Source organism: Myodes glareolus, chromosome 15, assembly GCF_982192425.1.
Source record: "Myodes glareolus chromosome 15, mMyoGla1.1, whole genome shotgun sequence".
Taxonomy (NCBI): domain Eukaryota; kingdom Metazoa; phylum Chordata; class Mammalia; order Rodentia; family Cricetidae; genus Myodes; species Myodes glareolus.
The window spans coordinates 53,512,630-53,538,791 of record NC_142040.1 but is presented as its reverse complement, the minus strand read 5'-3'; the positions used below and the strand labels follow the sequence as shown (position 1 = coordinate 53,538,791).

General features: G+C 42.3%; 1 protein-coding gene across 3 annotated transcripts in view; it reads right to left on the bottom strand.

The window, feature by feature from the left end:
• Adamts12 (ADAM metallopeptidase with thrombospondin type 1 motif 12) overlaps window positions 1-26,162 on the bottom strand; it is a 252,692-nt gene that overhangs the window by 35,905 nt on the left and 190,625 nt on the right. For all 3 annotated transcript variants that reach the window (XM_087896951.1, XM_087896950.1, XM_085676631.2), the window contains exons 17-19: window positions 18,104-18,230; window positions 13,620-13,830; window positions 2,850-3,956 (exon numbers count right to left, since the gene is read on the bottom strand). In XM_087896951.1, the coding sequence (XP_087753077.1) occupies window positions 2,850-3,956; window positions 13,620-13,830; window positions 18,104-18,230 (1,445 nt within the window). The remainder of the gene's footprint in view (window positions 1-2,849; window positions 3,957-13,619; window positions 13,831-18,103; window positions 18,231-26,162) is intronic.

The window sequence follows — 26,162 nt, the reverse complement described above, 5'->3', positions numbered from 1 at the left end:
CTTTCTTATTATTTCTGGACCAAGGAGAGCTGTTCATCCTTACTAATAATCCTAGTGTAGGACTCTCCCCAATTAGTGGGCTAGCGTCCTAAGGGATCATCCCTCATACTACACCTTCCTCCATTTAAGTACTAAGCCTATCTTCCCCAATGACATCTGTGACCTGCCAATGACCAAGATGACTCACTCCTACTTATAAACAGTGCCACAAGCCTTCGAGTAAGTCTTACATAACACGTCATTCCTTACCAGACTCATGTCTTTAAAACATGGCTGTTCTCTAGGGTGTCACTCCTGGGCCACAAGTTTTTACAGTGTACAGGTAGTTTGGGGGTAACCTCACTCATTTTCAAGGCTCTAACTACCACCCATTGATCATGGCTGCTAAATTCTCTCTCTAGCTATTACCTTCTTCAAGAACCTCAGACCTATATACACAAAACACCCTTGTTATACTTGGACATCTCAGAGGCACCCCTAGTTAAATTCCATCAGCTCAAGCCACACCCACTGAATTGCTTTGGCACAGGAAGATGGCAACCTATGTCTTTGTTACTTAGGGATATGGCATGATTTCAGAAAGAAAGACACATTTTGAGAATGCTATTTGGAAAGAGATCATTCCAAGAAACCCTGAGAATGTCAAACTTACTTGAAAATTTCTACACTGGATCAATGGTAGTGATATTGTAGGGGCCATTTGCGGTTTTGTTGTTGTTGTTGTTTGTTTGTTTTTGACTCCAAAAGTAACCAAAAGGTGCCCTCTATGTTATTATAAAATTCTTGTGGAATATATTATTTCATCGTCTGTCATCTTAGGGTTATCACATAACCGACATTATTTGTATATGTAATGCAAGCAAAGGCACAACAAATAAAGCCAAAGGCACAGAGGATGCTAATGTTTTCTCATTTGCAACGGGAGGGATTTCGGGTTCTCAACCATCTATCCGAGTTCAAATCCCTGTTCCTTCCCTTAGTGGTTATGATTTTAGTTACTTCACCTCCCTCAGCCTTGCCTCTGGTTTGTCATTAATCTCTTGGGCTGCAGTAAGTATTGTAGTAGATAACTCACGCTAATTAGCTTAAAATTATACTTCTAACACACCTTCGCCCTTTGTTTCCACGGTCAGCTCTTGTGCTTACAGTCCTCCAGAACTTACCAGGCAGGACTATGAGTGAAAAACTTGGCTTAGGAGATGCATCTTTCTCCTTTCAATAAATAAGATTACTATGAGTACGAATACCTTTTTATCTCTGAAGCTTGGCTTTTGTGAATAGAGATAAGAGGTTGAGCCACCAAGGGAAAATGTGATGACTCACTTTAGAAACAGAACACACATCCATGGGAAAACACAGTTCACATGCCAAGAAATACAGATTTGATACAGAAACTTTGGGAGTTTTGAATTTACCCCTAGGCTACCAGGAAAGTCAGCACCATGACCCACTGAGGCTCGTTAATTTACACAAAAGGATGCTATGCCCTTAGTTTGTAAGTTGGTGCTAGAATTCGGCATAGAGACAGAAGGTTATAATGAAAAAGACAGTTCATTATTACATTGAAAAGTGAGGTCTTTAGCCATTAGCATCTTATGTTTCCTATTTGTAAATCAGCATATATTGAATAGACAGTATCCACTATCTAGCGCAGCCAAAGGGAAAATAATAAGAGACCATACATGAGAGTGTTATAGAAATTAGCATGCCTTCTAAATTGCTGTTACTATATTTTTGTTCTCATAGTAACAGCTATTATGTACTAGATATTCATAATTAACTGCTCTAGCTTGGCTCCCTCTAGAAAAGAAAATAAGACATAAATTGTAAAAAACCTGAATTATTTGAATTTATGATTACACTATTTTATAAGTTTACATACTAAACTTTTATTGAATTTCAAAAATTAAAATAGCTAAAAAATTACTTTGGTGCCTCAGAAGGATGTTGCTGGTTGTAGAAATAAAACAAACAAGCAAACAAATATTTAGTCAAATATTTAAAGCATAAAAATGGGGCCCAAAATTTTACTAAAATGTTTAGTTATTTTTATTTATTATAGTTCTTTCAATGAACCATAGTAAATGTTTTAAAGAGGCCACTCAAAGAAAAATAATTAGATAATGAAGTGAGTGCCTAGCTCTGTCAACAGTCAGGTAATGTTTGTGGTATGTAATTATATATTAATAAAGCAATTTAAGTGTATCACAGGTCGACCTTTTGGTGGATATTTCCTCTCAAGCTTGTTTTGCCCACACAAATAAAAGATGCTAAGTATTCATCTACAAATCAAAGCATATTTATCCCTTAACACTAGAACAGGATACTTGTACTTAGATATAAAATATTGCTGACATAGTAAGCTCTGTAATTCAGAGTTTATCTCAGATTTCCATTCCAAGGACCTGTGAGGAAAGGTCCTTACAGCTGCCCCTCATCAGAGACCTTTGGAGTGCACGGCTGGAAGGGACCCCAGAAATCTCCATCCTAGACATATTGACCTGCAGCTTGAGCACCAGGTACAATACAGGAGGAGACTGGGTTCTCCACGCTCACACTCATCCTCCCTCCCTCCTCCTCTACTCTTTGCATTCTTTCTTTTCTTTCTATTTTATTTCATCAGATTTTACGTAACTAAGCTGGCTTTCAAATCTGCTCTGCAGCCCAGGTTGACATTGAACTCACAATCCGCCCATCTCAGCCTCTCAAGAGCTAGGACTATAAAGCATGCCTCCATGCCCAATTAGACAACATTTTTATGTAAGTTCATTTCAGAATTTGTGCAATATACCATTTCTAGTTATTATCCACATAGAATCAGGCCTGGAAAAGGAAACTGAATCTCTTACTTTACTCCAGTTTCCGACAATCCAGTATGCAGGGCTGTGGTCCTTCATCAGCTGCTTGTAGTTGGAAGCATTTAGCAGAAATCCCTCAGCAATCAGACTAGATGCATCTTCCTCAGTCAGGACAGGTCCAGAGCCTTGGGCTGGATTTGTATCATTTGGCAATGCCAAGTGGCCATGGTTTTCTAACTTTTCTGAGGGTTTCGGCTGGTGGCCTCCTCCAGGAGGGAGTGAAATGTTTCTTGGTTTTTCAGTGATTACCCACTCAGCTCTAGGTGTCTCATTTTTAAGGGACCAGTCAGGTGGCGAGCCTTCCGTCATTGTACTGAAGGGAGGCCATGAGGTCTCTTCGCCGACATAAGATGTTGGTGGAGGCTCAAGTGGTATTTCTGCCTTCCTCTCCACAGGCGACTCACGGTCAGGTGCTCTGACCTTGTTCCATATCACAGAGTGGTTTTCATCCTTGTTCATAGGCTGGTCACTGTCTTCCCCTGAGCCGCTGTGGATCTCCACTTCTGGATCTGGGGTCAAGGTATCATAAAATGGAGTTACTTGCCAAGTCACAGCGTGGCTAGATGATAAGCCAGAATTACTCGTGGTTGTCCCAAAGTCATCCTCTGAAGTAGGACCTATAGCTGAACTAGAAACATTTTCGTCATCGGGCTGGATACTCACAGACCAGGATGGGAGGGGGGCCTGGGAAGGGCTTCCGGAGGAAGTAGGGAAGTAGGAATCGTCTTTAGTTTGGGTTGAACTCTTCTGCCACGCTGTCTCATCTGGTTCTTCTTCGGGTGCTAGAGTGGGGTCGTGGCTGCTGACTGCTGTGGTGCTTCTGCTGACAGACTCAGGCACCGTGGATGTGGACAGTGGCGTGGGCCTTGACGTAGGTGCCGGGATGGGCCTGAAGGGGTCGTCCTCTGACGTTGGCTGGTTTTTCCCACCAGGGCCTACATCCTTCTTGAGTTTCAGAACTCTGCGGCTGGATGGGCACTGCTGGAGGCCGCACAGAGCTCGGCTGTTGGGTTTCCGTGTCTTGTCACAAGGTTCGTTATGGTTCTTGGCACACGTGACGCTGCGTGTGCGCACTCCACCACCACAGGAAACGGAGCACTGGAGAAGAGAGACAGGCGTTAGTTTAGTAGGAAAAAATGCCTTTCTTCTACGGTCGTGCCCAGTGGTGATGAAGTGTGCAACTAATGTTCTATCTCCGCTTGGCTTCTTTCCTTTAAGGTTTACAACGTCTCCTGGAGATCAGCCATCCCATGACCAGCATGAACAAAAACCATGATACAGGCAAACTGAGGGCTCTTTGGGTTTTAAAGCCTGGGCACCACAATCTACAAAAAGTGCAATGGGTCTCTTTAAGAACAGTAGAGATTATTACTTCTTTCTCAGGGCTACGATGCTATTAAATAAAAACAAAATGTTCTCAGATTCTCAGGATTGTACAAAACGAGTTATATCAAAGCTTTTATATTTAGAAAATAATGATTAGAATTCATGTGGTTTCTCCCAGGTGTCACAATCATTTATCTACGGCAGATAGAATTACATGGAAAGATAGATAATCACCATACTCAAATACTTATGTTCTAAGTTTTTTTTTTCTGAACTTGAAAAATGAGAAGTTAACCAAAGGTATAAAATATTCTTTTTCAAAGAATTAGGTCCTGCTATCAGTGTGACATTAATTTGCACACTGAGAATGTGACATATCTCCCACCCCAGTTTCATTTCACATTACTGAAGGTTTGCTGAAGCACAGGTATTTATATTTACACTAAACTTTGATTTTAGTGTAAAACCTGTTTCATCCAGCTCTATAGCTGTTAAGCATACATAGTTGCTATGTAACATGGGAAAATGATATACTTCGAAAGGTCCATACTTTTACCAAACTGCTTCATTTTTACTTTTCCTAACCACACATTTTTTTTTCAACCAACAAGCAGCTAGTACAGGAACATGGGCTACTCATGTCCCTTGCTGTCCATTTCACAGTGATTTATATTCTCTATCTTGTATCCTTGCAGTCACAGCAGATTTCTCCAGGGTATGCCTGCACACTACTCCACGGATTTCACAGAGCCTCATAGCCATTATTCTGTGTGATATTTGCAAGATTTCTGCAAGATTTACAAGGCAGGGGTGATTCTTTCTCCCTCTGCAAGAGAGGAACCAAAGGCTCCAGAGCTCACTTGGAAGGCTGCAGGTTAGCCTCTGTAAAACTCAGGTGTTTTAGCATGCTTTCTTTTTTGCACCAAAACCCAGGGCAACACAGACCCATAGGCTTTGCTTAGTGGGCTGCTCGGCGCTTTTGATGTTAGAAGAATAACCGAAAGGCTGGGGTGTTTCTTTTTCATACTTATATGCCCAGAGAATTAAGGTATTTGATCACTGTATGTATTTGCTAAGTGTTTGTTTTACATATATATTTTTGTTTTATGGTGGGGGAAAAAACCCAGGAATGGTGAAATTTTTACCTATAGGCTTATGCATTCTTTAAAGCTTAAGTTCCTTGCTTCCTCAAGTCCTATTGATGTAAGTCTCCTTTTTTTGTTTCAGTTGAGCACAATTCCTCAGGATGCATAATAGCTCCGGGGAGTCAGCTTGTTTGGAGGCAAGAAGCACCTTTGGATGCAGGACACTGCAGAGCTAAGGCAGTGTCAAGTACAGATTGGGGTTCAGGGTGCTGTTAGTAAGGGATTGGCCAGCAGCTAGAGTGCTAATCTATGGTGGGATCTGTTTTTTACACACAAGGAAACACATGCTATTTCCCACCAATGAGGAGGCTGTCACTTAGGAATTATTATCTTCTTCTGGAGCCTCTGTGGCTCCTTCTATTCTTCACTGGGAGCCTAAAAAGAGTAAGTTTGAGGTATTTATTTTTCTGCTTTGTCTCAGATTTCTGCCATTTTTGAATATGAAGACACTTCATGGGCCGTTCAATTTAGTCATCTCTCATCACCTTGGATTTTTCAAATCTTCACTTAGTAAATGAATTTATAACTACAACAAAGTAAGTTTCCTGAATACATTCCCCCACAGGCTAGCTTTGCTTCTAGTGTGGATTCACAAACAAGCTAATGCCAAGTAGTCTAAAGAGCATGTGGTCCCTCTTGCAATTTTTCTCTCCAACAACCATTATAATATCTAACAACATAAGGGGATTCTTCTGTGTCGTCCCTAGGCTTATGGGTTATTCCAAGAGCCCTGCAGTGGCCATGCCTTAGTCAGCCTTAGCACAGGGCATGCTGTAGCCAACAGGACGCTATCTACAAAGTACACTGAGTCCAAACAGGGAGTTGTCTTTTCTCTCAGCCGCCAGAACAAACAGTGCCTCTTTGTATTCAGCCCGGAGCTCCTTCTAACAGTGTTTATCTCCTCAGGAGATGTCAAGCCCTTCAGATGAGATAAATGCAACTGTGTGGTGTACATACTTAAACTGCATCTCAGAGTACTTTGGGAACTCTCACAACAAATCTCAGCTATGATTATCATATGCCCCGACCTTATAATTTTGAACCCTGTACCAGGCAAGTAGCTTGCTATTCTTTCTATTTGTGTCCTCTCTGGACACAAATTATTCTGCCCTTTCTAGTTACCACTCCTAGATTAAAGCCTTGAGAAAGCCTATGAGAAAGGGGTCTGCTGCTAACTCCACCCACCTGAGGTACACAGGGGCCAGGGGAGCTCAGTGGTTGCACAGAGGTCTGGCACGAGAGAGCCCATTCAAAGACACAACAGGAACTTATCAGAGGCTTTGCGCCAAAGGGGCTTAGTGAGAAACAGCTAATATTTTGCACATAAAACATTTCTCCATGTCTTATGAATTTGTAATTGAATGAGTGGGCTGCATACCAAAATTATGTTTGAACATAAACTAAAACATTACATGTTATGATTTAACATGTGTTCCTTCTTCTCTCTAAAAGTAGACACATCAGAGTCAAATTGGCTTCTATCTCAGAATGTGATCTAATTAAGAGACATGTTTTTTTTTTAAATAAAATCAACTTAAAATGAGTTTTGTAGAGTGGGTGCTAACCCTGTACAATCAGTATTCTTATACAAGGGGAAATTTTCAACAGAGAAACATCTTGTAGGAAGTCTACCATGAGAAGACGAAGGTAGGATGTTCTGGTTCATTTACAAGTCAAGGGAGCTCAACGATTTCTAAGAAACGTACATTTTTTCCTTTTGATTTTGCAATTATTTGGTGAGACAAAGTCATTTCATTCTGAGAGACTCAGATCTCAGTAATCATTATGTATATCGTGAATTCCAGCAAAGTGAGAAAGATGACTCTCAAATTGTTTCCAAACAGAGTATGTTTCTCATGAATTCTAGGAAGTACCATATTGCTTCATTTCACAGACTCTTGAATGTACGGCACTGCTCAAAGTGGAATCAGTCGTAGCCGCCTGCATTCACAGACTGCTTCATCACTTGGCAGCTGTGTGACTTGACCATGTTGGTAAGCATCTCTATGCTGCAGTTTCTTCACCTGAAAATGAGGCTATTTTGTTACTAACATACATAGGGTTGACTTCCAATGTTCTTTTGAGTTTTTGAAAGTAACACATTCGTTTGTTTTTAAGGCTCAAGCACTTGTGTGGAGTTTTGAAACACTGGGGTGGAGGGGCTGTGGAAGCAAGTCTATAATGCTTTATGAATTAGCATGGATCTGAGCTAAAGGATGGGGTAGTTTAAGATGTCCATAGGCCAGTTTCTTTGGGGTTTTGTATACCTTTGATGGACAAAGATCGGAAAACTAGCGTCACCCAGAAAGCCAGTCTTGTCCTGTTAGATAGTGGCACATCCGTTAGTGGCACACACTATTTTTTAGGCAATATAATGTTTACACAATTTATTTTATTCAACCCTTACAATAGTAGAAATGAGGAAAGAGTTAATATTAGGTCAAGATCACACAATTAGAGATTGCTAGGGTAGGAAAAAACTAGAAAATCATTATCCTACTAAGTCTCTCTAACAGGAGAATAAACATATTGGGTTATAGTTATTGAAACTGAGGCCTATGAAGTGAAATAATTACCTAAGATCGTACTGTGACTTTATGCATACAGAGTCTGAGTGGTTCTTTGGGGGGTCTTTTCTCCTTCCTTTCTTGTCTGAGATTCATAAAGACAGGCACATTTATTAATTACATGATGTTTCAAGGAGTTTCCTATCTATCCACCCACCCACCCATTCATCCATCCATCCATCCATCCATCCATCCATCCATCCATCCATCCATCCATCCATCCATCCATCCATCCATATATCCACCTGATGTGGGAGTCCCCTCTGTGTGCTGTGATTACCATTAATGAATAAAGAAACTGCTTTGGACCTATAGTAAGGCAGAACTTAGGTAGGCAGGGAAAGCTAAGATGAATGCTGGGAGAAAGAAAGGTGGAGTCAGTTAGACGCCATGGAGCTGCCGCCGGAGATAGACATGCTAAAACTTTGCTGATAGGCCATGACCTTGTGGTGATGCACAGATTAATAGAGATGGGTTAAATTAAGATCTAAGAGTTATTCATTAAGAAGCTAGAGCTAATGGGCCAAACAGTGATTTAATTAATACAGTTCCTGTGTGATTATTTTGGTTTCTGGGCAGCCAGAAAATAAACAAGTGGTCTACTTCCAACATCCATCCATCCATCCATCTATCCATCCATCCATCCATCCATCCATCCATCCATCCATCCACCCATCCACCCACACATCCATCCATGTAAAATGATGGCACAACTTGCATCAGAGCCTATAAATGAACCATTCTCTGTGTCTTGGATTCAAGACTATAATCCTGACAAAAGATGAGTGTGGTGAGGTACACCTTGTTCCCAGATACTCAAGAGGGTGGTGTAAGAAGATAAAAAATCAGAATCTAGCTTGGGTAATCTAGCAAGAATTAATTTTCAAATGAATGTATAAGTTTTGGAGTTTTGTTTGTTTAGCAGGAGAGGCCTTGCTTCACAGCAAAACAGACAGAAACCCATATATAACTTTGGCGATTATTTACCGTAGGGATGCCTCTTGCAGAAGACATGTGCCTCATCTATGCCCTAGAAAGAATGCAGCACCTACTATGTTGTTTTAAGTGCCTAATGCTTGGGGCTACACTGCAAACCACAAAACAGTAACCATGTGGGTTTCCTTCATGCTTAGATCGTGGTCTCTGTTCCTAGTTATGACCATAATTTTTATTTCACCACCACAATGTGTAGAGCCTTTTACTGTAAATAACTGAAAATTTTTCTGAAGAGACACTCTTTAGACATACACCTACATGTGGCTTAAAGAAATGACATTTTTGCTGAGTGTCCATGTCTATTAAATGGAGTGGACAGCAGCGACAGCCATCCATCAACCCATATTAAAGCCAGGCTGAATAAACAGGCAGGGAACTGCCACTTAGGCAGAGTGTACATAAAGCACACAGGAAAGTGGTTTAAAACCACTTTTAAATCTTTACTCTTCTGCCACTCAGAGATTGCCTTCAAATAAGAGATGGATGTGAATTTCAACTTATCATTTATTGAACTCTTGTGTAGGAAGCAACTTATATTTCAAGGTTTTCAAGTTGCAAAATGAAAGTTAATGACCTGTTTTAAGGGTTAAACAAAATAGCCTGCGTAGTCAGGGAAAGCATTTGGCAAATGACAGGTGGCATTATTGGTGCCTCCATTCCTATGCCTTGTGCGAAATGCCTAGCCAGTGTTTTCATCTGTAGCACTTTTGTTAGGACCTGTGCTAGCAAGAACTTGGAAATACAAATACATCTGTACCTAGAGAAAGCGTAAAAGTCTTAACTGTTGCTATGTTATGGGTAGTGAGAACATGGCAGAGAAAATGAGATTAAACCTAACACATGGTAGAGCCAAGATTTAAAGGAAGGGAGCCTTGATCTAGCAACCACAAACCCAATACTAGACTGACTGCCTCACACATAGCAAGCTACTGAAGTGTGGTACTTGAGCAAAAAATAGGAGCTACAGAAAATTAATTTGTCTTTCTTTACAATAAATAGAATTGCCATTTTTTGAGTTAAAAAAAAACTGGGCTGAGCAAAAGCAGGACAAGGTTCTTGGCGAGGCTTGAGATTAAGGTGGTTGTTGAGAGAATGAATTTAGGTTGGGGAGGAGTGGGAACCAATGGCTGGAGAGAAGAGGAAACAAGGGTTTCCTAGGGTGAACAGAGAGGAGAAGCCCCCTCCAGCCCACTCAGTGTTTCCCAGAGTTGATTGTATTGGCCTGTCAAAGCAGAACCCACTTTCCCTTTATAACGGGCTAATGGAGGAACCTTGCTTGGCTATCTCACGGATTTTGTAGCAAGGACCATTTAACAAAAAACTAGGGGTCCTAAGTTTGGGGATCTTTTGGTGAAGTTATCTCATACTTAAGCAAATCCACAGCTCAGTGTAGACCAAGGTAAATCTAGAGCACTTCTCTGCTTTACACAATGTAGGCAGCAAGGTGAAGTTCTAAGGACAAATACTGTGTGCTAAGAAATGCAATTATCATCACTTTTATGGGGGATGGAAAAGAACATTATCAAAATATACTCTATATTAAATATTCTTAATGGATATATTTTTATGCTCTAGATCAGTGCATCACTTAACCCTCATCAGAGAAACATCTTACAGTAGATAAAAATTAACACAGAGACCTACAGCTGGGCAATGTGCGGAGTGAGAGCACTTAGCCCTAAATGGAATGTATTTATCAAATCCTTCCTCTAAAAGTTCAAGGATGTATGCCAAAGAGGAGGTAGTAAGAGCCAGAGGTGGTGGAGAGCTCCAATAAGACAGGATCTTCTAGGCATAATGGGACTGATAACTGTAGGAACTCCCAGAGACTGGCAGCACACACAAGACCTGCCTAGGTTCAAACCAGACAAAAATCTCAGAACTGAGAAGGGGAAGCAGACACAAGACCCACACTTACTTAAGTTGTGTGCAATCGATCCCTACTGGGAAAGGGAAATCAGTTCTTCCCAATGGGGCCTCTGGGTATATCAACCACACTCCAGGCAAGGTCTTACGCCCAGGAGTAGTTGGCCAACCCAAAGCACACTCCACATTTTTCTGTGTGCGCTGTTTGATTTGTTTTGGTATTTTTTTTTTGCCTTACTGGGCTTTTGTTTGTTTGTTTTTGAGCTTTGCTGTTTGTTTTGTGATTATTTGGGGGATAGAAAGAGAGCAAGAACATAAGTTGGTTGGGTAGGGAGGTGGGGAGGATCTGGGAGTAGGGGGAGGGGAAATGCGATCAAAATATATGGTTCTGTTTGTTGTGTCCTATTCTGGTTTGTTTTTATTTTACTTTATTTTAAGGTGCCTCTTTGTCTTTTAAGGAGAAAGGGTATAGATTTGGGGAGAAGGGAAGTGAGAAGGATGTGGGGGGAATTGAGGAAGAGGAAACTGTGATCAGAGTATACGGTATGGAAAAAGATTCTATTTCTAATGAGCTAGAAAGTTAGATAAGATATGTAAGTAAAATTTTAATAAAAATATATACACATAAAATTGCACAAAGGTATCCTGGCATAGTCAGAATGTGAAAGACGTATTTTTATTTATCTCAGCAAAGCTCATTGAGGGTTGTTATCCAGACAACCAAAGGAGGAAAGAAAATCTACCCAACGAATCTGCGGATGCTGATTTACCTAGAGGCACTTGGCCTACATCTTCTAATGAAGGTGCCAGCTTGATTCCTGCACAGCACTGCAAGAGGAAGCTAGAAAGTGGATTCCACATGCGCTGTCAATCAGCAACACAATGACCTGCTTTGGGAACCATGGACACTAGCATGCTTGTCATCTCATGCCAACTCCTTTGGTCTCCTGCGCTCCAGCTAAGGCAGGTTATTATGTGCTGCACACATGGGCACAGGAAGGTCTCCTCAGCCAAATCTGTAATTACAGTCTTTTGAGAAAGCCCTGGGATTCTGGCAATTAGCAAATTCTACATGACAAGAATTATTAAGTGTTTTGGATGCAGCCAACACATTTTTTGGTAAACAAATTTAATGGGTCCATCACAATACCCCATTCAGCCTTATTTGACAACACTGTAATTTATAACAGTCTAGGTTGGTGGTGAACAGGTCAGGCCAAACACAGGCTACAATTGCTCCTTCCCAAGAATAGCAGGGAGAATATTCTGACTTGCCATTTATGTGTGCAGATGTACCAGTGCATAAATCCATAACATGTCTATATTAACTGCTAGACATACTATCATTACATGCACCCTCCATGGGTGTTCTCTACTACCCACCTCCCCTCTACTGCCCCAACTTTCCTTTGTCTCCCATTTGATAGGAAGTTTTCACACTCTGAGAACCATGAAAACCAATTCTTTACTTTAGCCCACATACTTACTAGAACACCTTGCACAGAACTAGAAGTTAAATGATCCCAATTATGATGGTATGTTAAGGAAATTGTCTAGGAAGGTTATCGAAGATGTTTGGTTCACACGAGTACTCTGCTTTCAAATAAGCATCTTCAGAAATGGTAATTTTATTGATGCAAAATCGAGACTCCTTTAGATGATGTTTTTAGAGCATCTTTATAAACTACACAAGAAATCTTTATTCATAATAAAACACATGTTAAAGGCAAATGTTTTATCTCAGTTAAGTACATTGCTTATTGAATCATCAATGCTTAATCTAGTTATTTTTCTATAATGTCTCCTGTGCCAAATATTTTCCACTTCCCAAGATAAGTCCTCTAGAAAACTTCTGAAAATTTCTGACCATTGTTATAGGAAGCTTGCAGCATCTCGAGAAATTGCACAGGGGCCCGTGGGCTGTCAAAGCTCTTGCTACCAAATTTAATGACCCAAGTTTGATCCCTGGAACCTACATGATGGAAAGATAAAACTGATGCTGCTCACAGTTGCTCTGTGTCCTGCACACGCGTGTCATGGCACATGTGTACACATATACAATAAATAAGTGCAAAAAGGTTTGCTTAAAGCACATACAGTGAGATCAGTATTGTTCTTAAAATTCTGGTGTGTTCATTTCTAAAGGTTATTGATGGTCTGGATGTTTCTTAGGTCATAACAGAAATGCACACAGCAAAACAGAAATAAGGCCTTTGGAGACACCATCTCCAAAGAAAGAAGAACCTGCCTCTCCTCAATCACCTTGGGGCACAGCATGGCCTTAGGGACCCAGATTTCACAGTGACACATAACCTTTAAGCCCTCTGATTTCTAATTATACCCACAGAATTAGATGAATTAATTTGCGAAAAATGCAATGCTAATTTGAGATTTTGAACTGCTAACAGATACCCCAAATGCATGCCGAGTAGATGGATGCTTTGAACAGTTTCTGAGTCAAGTGGATTTTCCATTTTGCCGCCAGAGTAACCTTTGGATTTAGTTAACTTCAGCAGTGAACTGCCAACTGCTTTTACAGACTGGCCGTGGGGGCTGTAGTATGTGTGTGAGGCTTTGGTTTGTTACAATAGCCTAACAACAGGTCAGTGGATATCACAGTAAGAATCAATTAGCTGCCATGAACCTGTATCAGTGAGATTCACCTGATCCCTGGTAAATAACTGCCCACTCAGTAAGCGAGGCTATGCGTTTGTAAGACTGGAAACAGGAAATGCAGTAAGCAAGTCAGATGGAATGGATACTATATAGTAGGCAATTTTATGCCAAATCAATGTGAAGAAATGAGTAAGAGGCTGATGAAGCAGGGATTACACCACCATCCCTTCAACCTCGGAGCTTACCTCACTCCAGTTGCCCACTGTCCAGTCTGATGGACACAGAATGTCTCTGTTACAGGAAACCAGGGCCTTGGGCTTCAGCAGATGCTTGCAGTCTGTCGCTGGGAGAGCCTGTTCATCAGAGCCCATGGTCTGGATGCACAGCACTGGTCTCTTTTTCTCTCCATAGGGTCCGCATGTTGTTGAGCAGGCTTCCCACTCCCCTGCCCACCACCTGCAGGCAGACATGGACATGTAAGGAGATCACCAAAAGTAGATGTACATTCATTCAACCACTGGGCGAGAAAATAGGCAGACATATGTTATAAAGCTGGGAGATTCCTGAGATGATGCAGGCTCTGTGGGTGTTTTCTGCAGACAGGGTCACTGTGACCTGGGTTCAATTATCAGCACCCATATGCTAGTTCACAATTATCTGTAACTTCAGTTCCAGAGGACCTAATGCCATATTCTAACCTCCAAGGACACAAGGCACATAAGTGCTGTACATACATACTAGCAAGCAAATCACTTATGCACATAAAATTTAAATTTTACTTTAAAAAGAATGCTGTCTTTTAATGGGAATAAATGCTTGTATTTTAAGTAAAGGAAATTGAGGTCCAAGGTTCTGTTGTGCAGCTTTGACCAACTTTAAGCTTCACTTTGTCATCTGTTTAGCGAGGTTACTATAGCAACCTCATCAGTACCATGGATTGAAGGAAATACCACTTCATGCAAACTGAAGAGCACAGAGCCCCTCACTCCCTACCATCACTGGTGATGCATTGGTATTTTGGCTGTAGACATGGAGTTATCATATTCAATCTTTCTCTAGGTCTCCTGGCTCTGAGTTGAATGTTTTTCTATGCCACTGCGAGACAGATATGAGTGCACCCCATTTATGATTTAGGTGATGTGGACTCTAACCATTGCCTTCACGTTACCCCCGATCTTCTGTAAGCTGCTTGTTCACAGTCTCACTTTCTCACTTTACAAAAGGAGAAAAATAACTTAAATCAGATCATTTCTTCCATCTCAGAAGTTCCTACGAAGTTGAACAGTCAGATAAATCAATGTTTTGGGGTTCTTTGCGGACAAGTTAATGGGGGAAGTTCTTTGCTTATGAGTGATTGTTTGAAAGTTCCAGAGCGGAACCAATGGCTTCAATGAAGTGTTGTGGAAAGCAGCAGGGGTCCCTACTGGAACCCTCTCGCTTCTTCCTTCTGCATCACGATGCAAACCTTCATCAGCACAGAAAACAGAATTAGTTTCTTTTCCTGGTGGAGCTGGGGTCCACCATTGGCCTGTGGACACACAATTCTTCCATATAAGGTTCTGTGCAGTAAATAAAGGAGACGCTTCTATCTTTCCCAGGAAAACAGCACATTATGGGAAACCCTGCAATTTTGACCAGGGGGAGGCCTTCTGGCCTTAAGATAGCATTCAATTTTGATAATCGTGATGAAGTTCTGTTCTGTTATTTTTATTTACCACTCTTAATTTTTGTATGGGTATTAGTTTTTATACATTTTATCTCAAGTTAAGACTTGTAGGAGAAAGCTCTTTCTCGATTCTATTAGTTTCTTCACTTAGCATATAATTAAGATCACTGATTTATTCTTTGGGCTTTAATTCTGGTTGCCTCATACGAATAAAGAGCTAATACTTGACAGTGTGATGTGAAAGCAAATTAATGCCCACTGTATTAATCTAATTACTTTGCCCTACCTCTGACATTTCCAGGGGAGGCAAGGCAGATTGCTGAATATATAAAATGTCATTTTGGAAAGGCCCTAATCTGAGCTGACTGAAAGCCTAATTTATCTAATTACTTGCTACAGGGCTTTCAGTTGTATTATAACAGAGCGATAATGGCCCTTTGTGTATTCTCTTTCTAGAACATCCTCCATAGTCCTCAAGGAGTGACCGTGTGCTGGTGATGTGATTAAAATCTGTTGCCTAAAGTTCATGAGTTAGAAACTAAGTCTCCAGTGCATCAGTGTTGGGAGGTGAAGCCTAGCGAGAGTGTTTGGGTCATGCGAACAGAGTGCTTATGCATGGATGAACGTTACTACACACAGCGCCTGTGGGAGGAGGCTTGCTCTCCCTCACTGTTCTACTGTGTGGGGTACATGCCTCTCTCTTATCCTTTCAGCTGATGTGTGAAGCTACAACAAGAGGGGCCTCACCAGACCAAGTGCTGATGCCTGTTCATCCTGACATCTCTTTTAACTCATACTTTTTTCTATTAGTGTCTCCCCATCCATTGACCCTTGCCCTGATACTCGGATACAGACTCCCACTTGTCAATATTATGTTTGGTGCTGAGACAAATATCTTCTCCTCAGTAAATTACTATTGTAGTGGTCCCCGTGCTTGTCATGTTGTTGAATAAAGGGTGTATTACTTTATTTTGACAAGTATCATTGAATAATTTTTTTAATAACAACTAACTCACAACTGGTCAATGAGCAAACATTGTGCGTAGTGTTCTTTAATCACAAAATGTTAGTTGATCTCTTACCTTTATGATGCAAAAATTCTAAGGACTGGGTCTATATCACATATTATTACTGTATTAACATTTGGGGAGCATTATGAAAGTGTTACTATCCCTGTCTGAATCACTTGTAAGGAGGACCAAGAAACCAAGGCCTTGTAATAAACACCCAGTGAATTATCTCATCAGGACTGGAAACAACTGGTGTTCTCAATGCCGAATAAATGGATATAAATTTCATCTGTAAATTTTGCCTGAAATAATGGACTCTGTTGTTTTTGTATGAGTTATAAATAATGTAGAAGTTTATGTCAAAGTGTGTGTGAGAGAGAGATAGAGAAAGATAGAGACAGACAAAGCCACAGACAGACACAGAGAGACTGTGCTTGACTTAAAGAGCCCTTAGCTTTCCTGGAATACTTTTTTATGGTTTGGATAGGGTCCCACTTTGACAGGGAACCTCTACACCCCTCTCTTACCTGTAGCTTATTTATTTATTTATTCAACCTATTTCCAGTGTTCGCTAGGGTAGCTGCCACTGCTATGAGCCAGGTTACCTCACTAACTCTCAGACAACTGAGATCAGAAATTCCAAGAAATTACCTATAACCACACAGGTGAAAATCCTGCACAACAGAGTAATCCAGTCTGAAAATTCAAAAGCCCTGAAGGAGGGAAGCCTGGGTGAAAGTCCCACGCCGTTCTTTCATGCAGCAAAACCACACAGCTGCCAGAGTTGAATGAAAAGCTGTGGTATTTATTAAATAATCTGAATAAGTATGTTCATAGCTGTAACCTTGCAGAACTTTGCTTTGCCAAAAAACAGAGTCAAGAAAAGTCAACTGGGGAGAAGGAACACAAATGACCTCTCCCTGCAGGCAGATCTTCCAAAGAATTGCTTTCTTGGCAGCTCTGGTCTTGAATCGTTGGCTGCATCATATACTTGCTCTATGGTTTGGATAATTTGACACTTTTATCAGATCTTTCTTAAAACGTCTGTCTTGGACACTCCTTGGGGGAAGATCAACCAATGGTGAATTTGGATTTAAGGCCTGAGACATTGCTGAAAAAAAACTGCCTCAAGAAAAAGAGAGTGAAACCCTTTAGGAGGGAGAAAGGTCAGTTGTAGGTGATGAATGTGAGCTTCTCCAACATCGTGGAAATCAGATGACTGAGAAAGATGCATGAGAACTTCATGTCCTGAGGAAACCTGACTCTGGAGGGCACATTGGCTCTGGCTGGGATTGCACAGTAGCTGTCTGGCACCTGGTGACCATGTGAATACATCATCCCTGCCCCTCTAACTGCCATGGCTGCATGACTGTCTGCATGAGAGGAAGCTGTGTAGCCGGACCATTTCTAACTTTTGCTGTAGATCTAAAGTTCCACCTATAAGCTCAGCTTAAGAAGCACAGAAGGAGGAAAGAATATCCTTTACTGTATTCTGGCATGCTTCTCTCAGATCCAAGAGATGATGAAATGCTAGTACATGATAAAGCCTCGAGGATAGGAGGGGATCTATGGATGGTAGCTGGGAGAACAAGGCCTAAGTAAAGTGCTGGACTGCAGCTCCAGCCCAGACAACAGCCTGTTTCCTAAATCCCCTCTTTGGGGAAGCCTGAACTAAGAGTAGACATGGTCAGTTCAGAGTATCAGTATGAAAACATTCTCATACTGTATGAGATTCAATGGGGACATGCCCTTGGAAACCAAGCCCGATAGTTAATCAACTTCTGGGTGAATGCTATGTATATTATTTTCAGCAGTTTGAGATTAAATCTTAGCAAAGAAAAACATACAGTGCATCAACTTTGTAAGAAGAATTGCTCTCTGGAAAGAAAACATCCCCACAGCTTGCCACAGGCTGACAGCACAGCCACCGAATCTTTCGCAGCTTTGCTTTAGCAACACAGCCCACAGTCACCACTGAGTGTGGGAGCCCTGTTAAATTAGCTGTCTGGGCAAGGGACGCACAGAGGCTCAGCTGCCTGGTATCAAGGGTTACCTGGGTGGACAATCCTTCTCATAGCACTTCTTCTGTCTGCCACTCGGCTGTGTTTCTGGGTTACAGAAGGTGGCTTTCACTATCCCATGGCCCTTCTTAACACAGTGGGCAGTCTGGCGGCGGATACCTGGAGAAAGTAGCACATATGTTGAATTCTGAACCCATGCCAGTGTTATTGTACAAAAAGCCCATGTCCTTTGAGAGGCCCTGGAGAGAGAATGGCATTGATACTTCCAGCCCAAGTTGAGCTTCCAGATGGTTCTGGTTTCCAGACATTTGAGCTGGCTTCTACCGAATCACTGCAATCACTTGAGTCTTCCTGGCGGAGAGGCCAGACAGATTATAAATTTTTCATCCTTTGTGTGCCTTGTACAAATGTCTGTCTCACCAATCTGTTAGTGTGATGGAGTACTGGCGCTCACTGCATTAAATGGAGAGTGGTTTCTCATATTGAAGAGACATCTATACGGACGAAATGAGTGCCAGCTCTCTTCCCTTCTCCCGTCAAGACCAATTCACCTTAGCTTCCTGAGTTTACAGAGCACGGGCTCTGCTGATTTCTTCTGTCTCTTTCTGTCCTGCACTCTTGTTCTTTCTTCCTTCCACACCTGCTCTGTTCCTCTGAGGTCCCTGCACTGAGCTCACGGAAGTGGTCCTATGGATGACTGTGATTTCTACTGAGGTCTAGAAATTGGTCTATCTTTTGTCTAACTACTCCTCCTAATTCTTCTAGTCTAGGGATAGTAACCTTGCTCCCCCCCCCCTCCAAGTGTTCATGGGCATCATTTGCCGTCTTTGATTTCTTTTAACACTACCCATGCCTGTGAAAGTAGCCATGGTGGTGAGCTCCAGTGTGACAACTGTTTCCCGCTGGGGTCTCTGAGTGGCATTATCTCCTCTCCAATAATGAACATGGCAGCTTAGAGTGAAAACTAAACCCATAGACTATTATTCTTCAGTGGTATGCTCATCAGTCTGGAATCCAGTTTTGGAACAGTGGCAGCTCTCTTTAACATGGGGATTGTAACAGCTCTAGTGGAGAGGTTAGAATCGGGTCATGCTTTTAAGAGTAATTACTATTATGTAACCTTGTAAAATCAGAGAGTATGAGCTTAGACTGTAGCTGAATGACGGTGATTTTTCTATGAAAATAAAATCCATGGCTTGTCACTAGCTTTTTTCGTTTTTAAAGCCGGACACTGCCCCCAAAGAAATTTTTCTAAGTAAGGATGCCAATTAACCCGTCCGATGCCATAACACTACATTATTTTTAACCTGAAGACATTTACTTGAAACTTCTAAGGTGGAAATCAGCCCTGTGCGATGGTTCACCAGGCTGGGGGAGCTTACAGCCAAGCCCGACAGCTTGAGTCTGATTTCCAAGCCCAGAGCAAGTAATGAGAGAACTGATTCCTGTCGGGTGTTCTCTGACCACCAATTATCCACAATGGCATGTGTGCCTGCACACACACACACAGAATGCTCTTTCCAGAAGATTGCAGATCCCTTCGCAAATACTAATCCTACTGGATATTGATGGTATAATGCCAATTAAGTGCCCTGCGCCTTGACTTTAAACCTGTAACCCACGCTTTACAACTTGTTCTCTTGAAAGGAAATCTGCCCCGAAAGCAGGGAATGTGAAGTTACTCATGAACAAAAAGGCTGCACAGTTCGTTACAGCCTCGATGTGACATTGGGATTTTTAAAATAGAGTCTGTGATGCAGTGAGTTTATTCACAATGTTTTTAATCCAAAATTTAGTCTAGGATGGCTGAGATAAAACAATTGAACTTTGCGACTGAACAGCTTAGCTTTGCAAACAAGAGTGCAGCATTTCCAAAGTGTCAAAACTTAAAAGATCAAAGCGGCTTCAGGCAGTGACTCAGAACATCATCTGGGCAGATTTGAAGTTGTATCAACTCAACCTTTGAAGTACTAAATATGATCTCTTTCTTTACGCCAACTCATTACAATAATATCAGTACAAGGTAAAGTTCATATTGTCACATAAATTATAATCCTAGTACTATATAAAATGATGTTAATAAGGTGAAAGTCTAACAATTTTGAGAATAAATAGATTTATCATGAAAAGCACTTCATAAATACCAGCACACAGAAATAATACCAACTCCAAAGCAAGAAGGAAATGGTGAAGATTGGATAACCATTTATATTATTCAAAAGTACAACTTATTCTGCCAATTTTCAACTTCAGTTCCCATGGAATATTGATCTCATTTATTTTCTTGACTCCCCCTTTGGCTCTGTTTTATTTGACCAATGAATCCATATTTAGTCACTAAAACACTAAACTCAATCAAGGAAAACTTGTATCCCACTACTAATAGTGTGCGTGTGTGTGTATGTGTGTGTGTGTGTGTGTGTGTAATTATTCCCACAGCACTATCTATTATAATATATATGTATGTACACACATATGACAGTATGCATGCTCTATATACTACTATATATTATATGTGTTATATATAACATATATTCATGGGGTATCAATTCCCTGTGAAGACACTCTAATTACTGGAGGTTTTAAGATCAAGGTTGAAGACACACTCTGAGATTGGGATACAGAGAGATTTTAATTTATCCAGTCCACTCAAACCTGCTTCCATTCCCCATAATTCAATTTTCTTCCTTTAGATGATTGAAGCATCAATTCCACAATTCATATTTTCCCGCTCAGAAAATTCACTGACTTACTACTGACTTCAACTATTGATTAGACATACATGAATATGCTTGAGTTTATCATTACATATTGCTAACATACTTACATATTTCATCAGTGAGTCCCAAAGCCAATACCATTTTCCCCACTGGAATCCAGGAACATGGTTATATAATTTCATAAACTAATTGTTATGTTATAGGAAACTTTGGGGAAAAAATGTGAAAATTTGTCCAAGTGAAAGAATGGGCTATGCTTGAAGAGTGTTGAATAACGCTGTTGGGAGATGATGTTTCTGCCCTGTGAAGGAACCATTCACAAAACTAAGCAGAATCATCTTTTTAACTCAACTGCGACTCCCTCCCTGTAGCCACTATGTGTAAGTCAGGCGAAGCACACAAAGAGAATCAGAAAAGCCTAGCAAGCCCCACAGCTCTTAACAACCACCAGGTAAAGCAGCCCTGCAGCATCTCACGGAGCTCACTGACCAAGCACGGCACCACCCGAGAAACAACACACAGCTGTAATATTAGAGAAGAAACCCGGAGAAGAGAGGGCCTAATCTCTGCAGGCTACAGAGGGTTTAAAAAAAGTAATGGGTTTTAGGAGAATAAGAGACCAGTAGATTAGCCACCGGGGTGGTGACGTGCACCTGAAAAGCTACTAGGTCTCCACTTTCCTCCTTTATGCACGTGGTAAACTATAGCTCATCTTCACTGGCTAGCATATGCTAAACCTCTGATAAGTAGTCTTATTATCTCTATGAAGTCTCACGTTAAAAAAGTGTCTTAAAGGTTTTGTTTGAACAGGATGCAACAAAACTTTCTCCAATTTTAACTAACCACTGTTTCTACTTGGGAGATGCCAACCTAAGAGACCTCAGGATGCTGCTAGATTACATTGTTATTGTGGTACCCACTCCATCCCTGTTTTGGTGGCTCCACTGCCACCTTTCGATCCCTTGTGCATTCCATTCTTTTCCCGTTTTATTCTCCATTTTTATAACGTGGAAAGTTTGAACTTAAAGATAATAACAAATGGCCACTGAATGATTCAGAGTTCTGTCTCTGTATTTTACATTGTGAATTGTGTGAATATCATGTCTCATCCTCTGTATCTCTCGGATACTACAGTAGATAACTCTGGAATTGCAATAGGCCATATGGTGAAGTCTACACGGTCACTGTGAAAATTCCACTGAGGCTTTATACAGAATGACGTTTTCCCACTTGGGCAGGGGTGCTGCTGAAGGATGAAGCTGTAATGAACCCAAATGACGCAGGGACATCAGCGAAACATGTTCTATTCCCTACCTAACTTCAGATGTAGCTTTATGTTCATAGTAAAATCCAGCCACTTAGCTCTTTGTCCCTGATGCTCTGAAATCCTGTGCCTGATCTGGTTATATCTTGAAACAGAAGAGAGTGGTGGAGGCTCTGCTTCTCTGTGTGAAGTTTAAACAAGAGCTTCCCTGAGAGCTGAGAATAAGATGGAATTACAGGTTGAACAAGTACTTGGAACTATATTCACAGTGACTTCATTTTTCTCATGAATGATCCTCCAGGAAAGAGTTTTCTACCCCCATTTATTTCCTGCTAAAATTGCCTTTGCCTCTCTGGGAGTCTGGCCCATCCCAGGCCACAGGCCAGGGCAATGCTAGAGGCAGCCACAGGAATCAAGGATGGATTATCTATAAACACCCATGTAACAGTTGTCAGGTTTCTGCCATTGGCCTAAACTGATTCCTAGTTTAACAGTTTCTAAACCTTATATATGTATACATTCATGATCAAAATACATCATATACATGCATGAAGTTCTCAAAGAGTAAATGAAATATAGTAAAAATGAACGTTTCAGGAGCTAGAGAGATGGCTCGGCCCTGTGTGTATGGCTCTTGCAGACAAGCCAAGTCCAGTTTTCTGCACCTGCATCAGGTGGCTCACAACTGCACTATGACTCCAGTCTCAGAGATCCAACACCTGTGGCTTCTGTAGGCGTTTGCACAAACATGCATACACACCATTTCCACACACACACACACACACACACACAATTAAAAATAAAGATATTTTTAAAGTAGACATTTTATTCTTATGACCTCTAAAAGCTATACCTAGTTTACCATGCTAAATTGGGGAAAGGAAGAATTGCTTATGAGCTAGATTATGCATGACCCAGTTTTCTGAGTCTGGACCCTATTCTATGACTGCTTCTTCAGGGTAGGGAAGCAAGGAAAGAGGCCAAGTAGAGTCATGAGGGAGCCTATAGAGGAGAAGTGTTGGGAGCCACCTGGAGGCACAGGTGGTCCTGCAGTTTGGAGGTAGCCACGTGGGGCTGAGCACCCTTGCCTGCACATGCTCAGACCAGCAGAATGGCATTAACCAATCAGGACAGCGTTCAAGCCTCTCCACCGCTTAAAAGCAGCTGCCTCGGGGCCCAACGCTCTCTCTAAGCTTTCTCTCGTCCCTGCTCTATCTTCCCTTCCCCCAATTTTCCTCAATCAAGGGAATGCTCCAAATAAAGATGTGACCAGAGAAGGAATTCTCGTTTTTGGTGGCGTTCATTCCTGCCGGTCAGGATGGCCCCCCGCAACTGGTGCTCGAAACCCCGGGACGCCAAGGGACCCTGACAACTACGCCGGGGGACCCTGAGAAGGAAGCACCCAGCAACGTGCTGTAAGCCCGGGAGAAAAAAAAGCTGAAATCAGACACCAGGACAGAGAGCCGTGAATTTCAGAACTCTGAGAACGTGGAGCGGTGAGTGATGTCAGGTGAATTCCTCCAGAAAGGGGGGGAAAAAGAATTTCAAAGTATAGGCCTAAAAAGAAAAGAAAATACAAAAAAAATCAAAGTTAAGGTATCTGAAAGAAGGTACAGAAAGCAACGGGGAAGAAAAATCCCTTAAGTTCAGTGCAGGAGGAATGTGAACAGCAGCAAAAAAGGCGAGGTAACTAAGGCGGGACTATGAGGACGATGGGGTACGGGAGACCGCGGCTTCCGCTCCCTCTCCGTCCACCTCCGTACTCGCTGTTAGAGACCGGGGCAACAGTCTCGTAGGGAGGCGGGCTTGATCGAGTTCGAAGACTGCCTTCCCTATTCTTAAAGAGCCACAGAGCTTTTGGAGGTGATTTTCGCCTAATTTTGTTAAGAGAGCTCAGTCTCTGGCTCTCAGGTACAGAAAACTTGAACTTTGTTTGAGGAAGTAGCCGGTGGTGGTGGCGCACGCCTTTAATCCCAGCACTCGGGAGGCAGAGGCGGAAGCTGCAAGCTGCGTGGCAGCGCCGCTAAAGACCTAAAGACGGAGAGGGGCCAAACTCTGAACTGTGTTTCCATAGCAACATGGGCGGGTGGAGATGAGTTCCTAGAGAACGGGGCTCCGCGCAGGCAGACCGGGCAGGAGAAGCCCCCCCACGGGTGGGCGGATGCCCCCCTCGCCGGAGCTTGGCGGTGCGAATTCAATGCCTGAGGTGAGGCTGAGTTACAGTTCGCAGTTACGGGATAAACGGCGAGCCCGCGCACGGCCCGGGGCGGAGCCATGCCTTTGGGCCATGCGGAGCGCGCCACAATGGGCCTCAGAGGCGGGGCAACCGCTGCTGTCTGCTGCTGCCGCTGCCGCTCAGCCACAGCCGCCAAAAATTTAGTCAGATAAAAACATTTGTCGCCAAAAATTCAGTCAGATAAAAACATTTATCCCCCAAACAACGTCCCTTTGTCAGCAGGAAGTAGTCAGATGATCGATGGTCTACGCCCACTCTCCCTCAAAGAATTGGTCCTAATTATCATAATAAAGGCGCGTCAACCTGGTTACCATTACCTATTGCCTGAGGCAACAGGTGGAATTAAACAATGCTACCTAGAGGTTTTTCCATCTGAATAGGGGAGCTGGAGAGATGGCTCAGAGGTTAAGAGCACTGCCTGCTCTTCCAAAGGTCCTGAGTTCAATTCCCAGTGACAACTGCTTTGGTTTTTAGACATAAGAGGGGGACTACATTACCAGTGACAGCTCCCCCCAGAGAAAGGATTTCTCTTGCATTCTTTACATTTAATTTTTAACTCAAAATTTTGCTGGTACAGGCAAACAAGATTTGCTTTTTGAAACAGAGACCTGCAGATCTCTAAGTTCAAAACCAGCCTACTTCCAGTACTGATTGTGCTGAATTTTTACACTGAGAGTTTTTAGTACTCTTAAATGTTTATTTGGGAGGAGAGCTTTGTTTATGTTTTTCTAGGAATGCTGACATACATCTGGATGCCAGCAAGACTGACAGGAGAAATAAAGAAGAGAGATGACCCAGTGGATGCTGAGTGTCCTGCTGTGGAAGATTCATGTGGAGGCAGCAGAGATGACCTTCTGGGCGGAGTCAAGAGCAGCTGTTTCACACCATCGACTTGAGCAACACCCTGTGCAACCTCTTATCTCTTAACAATTTTCTGACTGACTCTACTTTGCCTTTTCCTTCCTTAGGAATGGGTGGGAGCAGAGATATTCTTGGCATGCTGCGTCTAGGTGGAAGTGCTGTATGTCTTTGATTGGTGTGCTACCTGCTAGCCCAAGTGAGGTGGGGACCAGATTGGAAAATAGTTTTGCCTTATTGCTCTTATTAACAAGAGAAGAGGGAGATGTTGGGAGCCACCTGGAGGCACAGGTGGTCCTGCAGTTTGGAGGTAGCCACGTGGGGCTGAGCACCCTTGCCTGCACATGCTCAGACCAGCAGAATGGCATTAACCAATCAGGACAGCGTTCAAGCCTCTCCACCGCTTAAAAGCAGCTGCCTCGGGGCCCAACGCTCTCTCTAAGCTTTCTCTCGTCCCTGCTCTATCTTCCCTTCCCCCAATTTTCCTCAATCAAGGGAATGCTCCAAATAAAGATGTGACCAGAGAAGGAATTCTCGTTTTTGGTGGCGTTCATTCCTGCCGGTCAGGATGGCCCCCCGCAGAGAAGAATGGCTTCCTAAAGCATTCTGTCCTTCACTTGGATTTCTCCTGCTACATCACACACCTTGAATGTCTGCTACGCAGGTGCTCTAGTCTTATAGGCATTAGATCCAGGAAGGAGGCAAGAAGTTCCCCAACAGACTCAAGTGTGCTCCAAAGACAGTCACAGAAATGAAGCTCCCACATAGGACATTATTTTTAAAGCTCCTGAAATGAGTGGGAGCCCACACACCAACAGGCCTGGCTTCTTCCTTCACGGGCCTGAGCAAAGTTCATGTATCACTCAGACCACGTCTAGGCTTTCCACGTTAAACCTGCATCTTCATATTTCCCAGTCTCCCTTTGCGGTGGAGTCGTACCCATGTGACGGAAGCAGACCAATGAGATGTAAGCAGAATGCCCGTTCCTTTAAGCCACACCCCTCACAGTGACT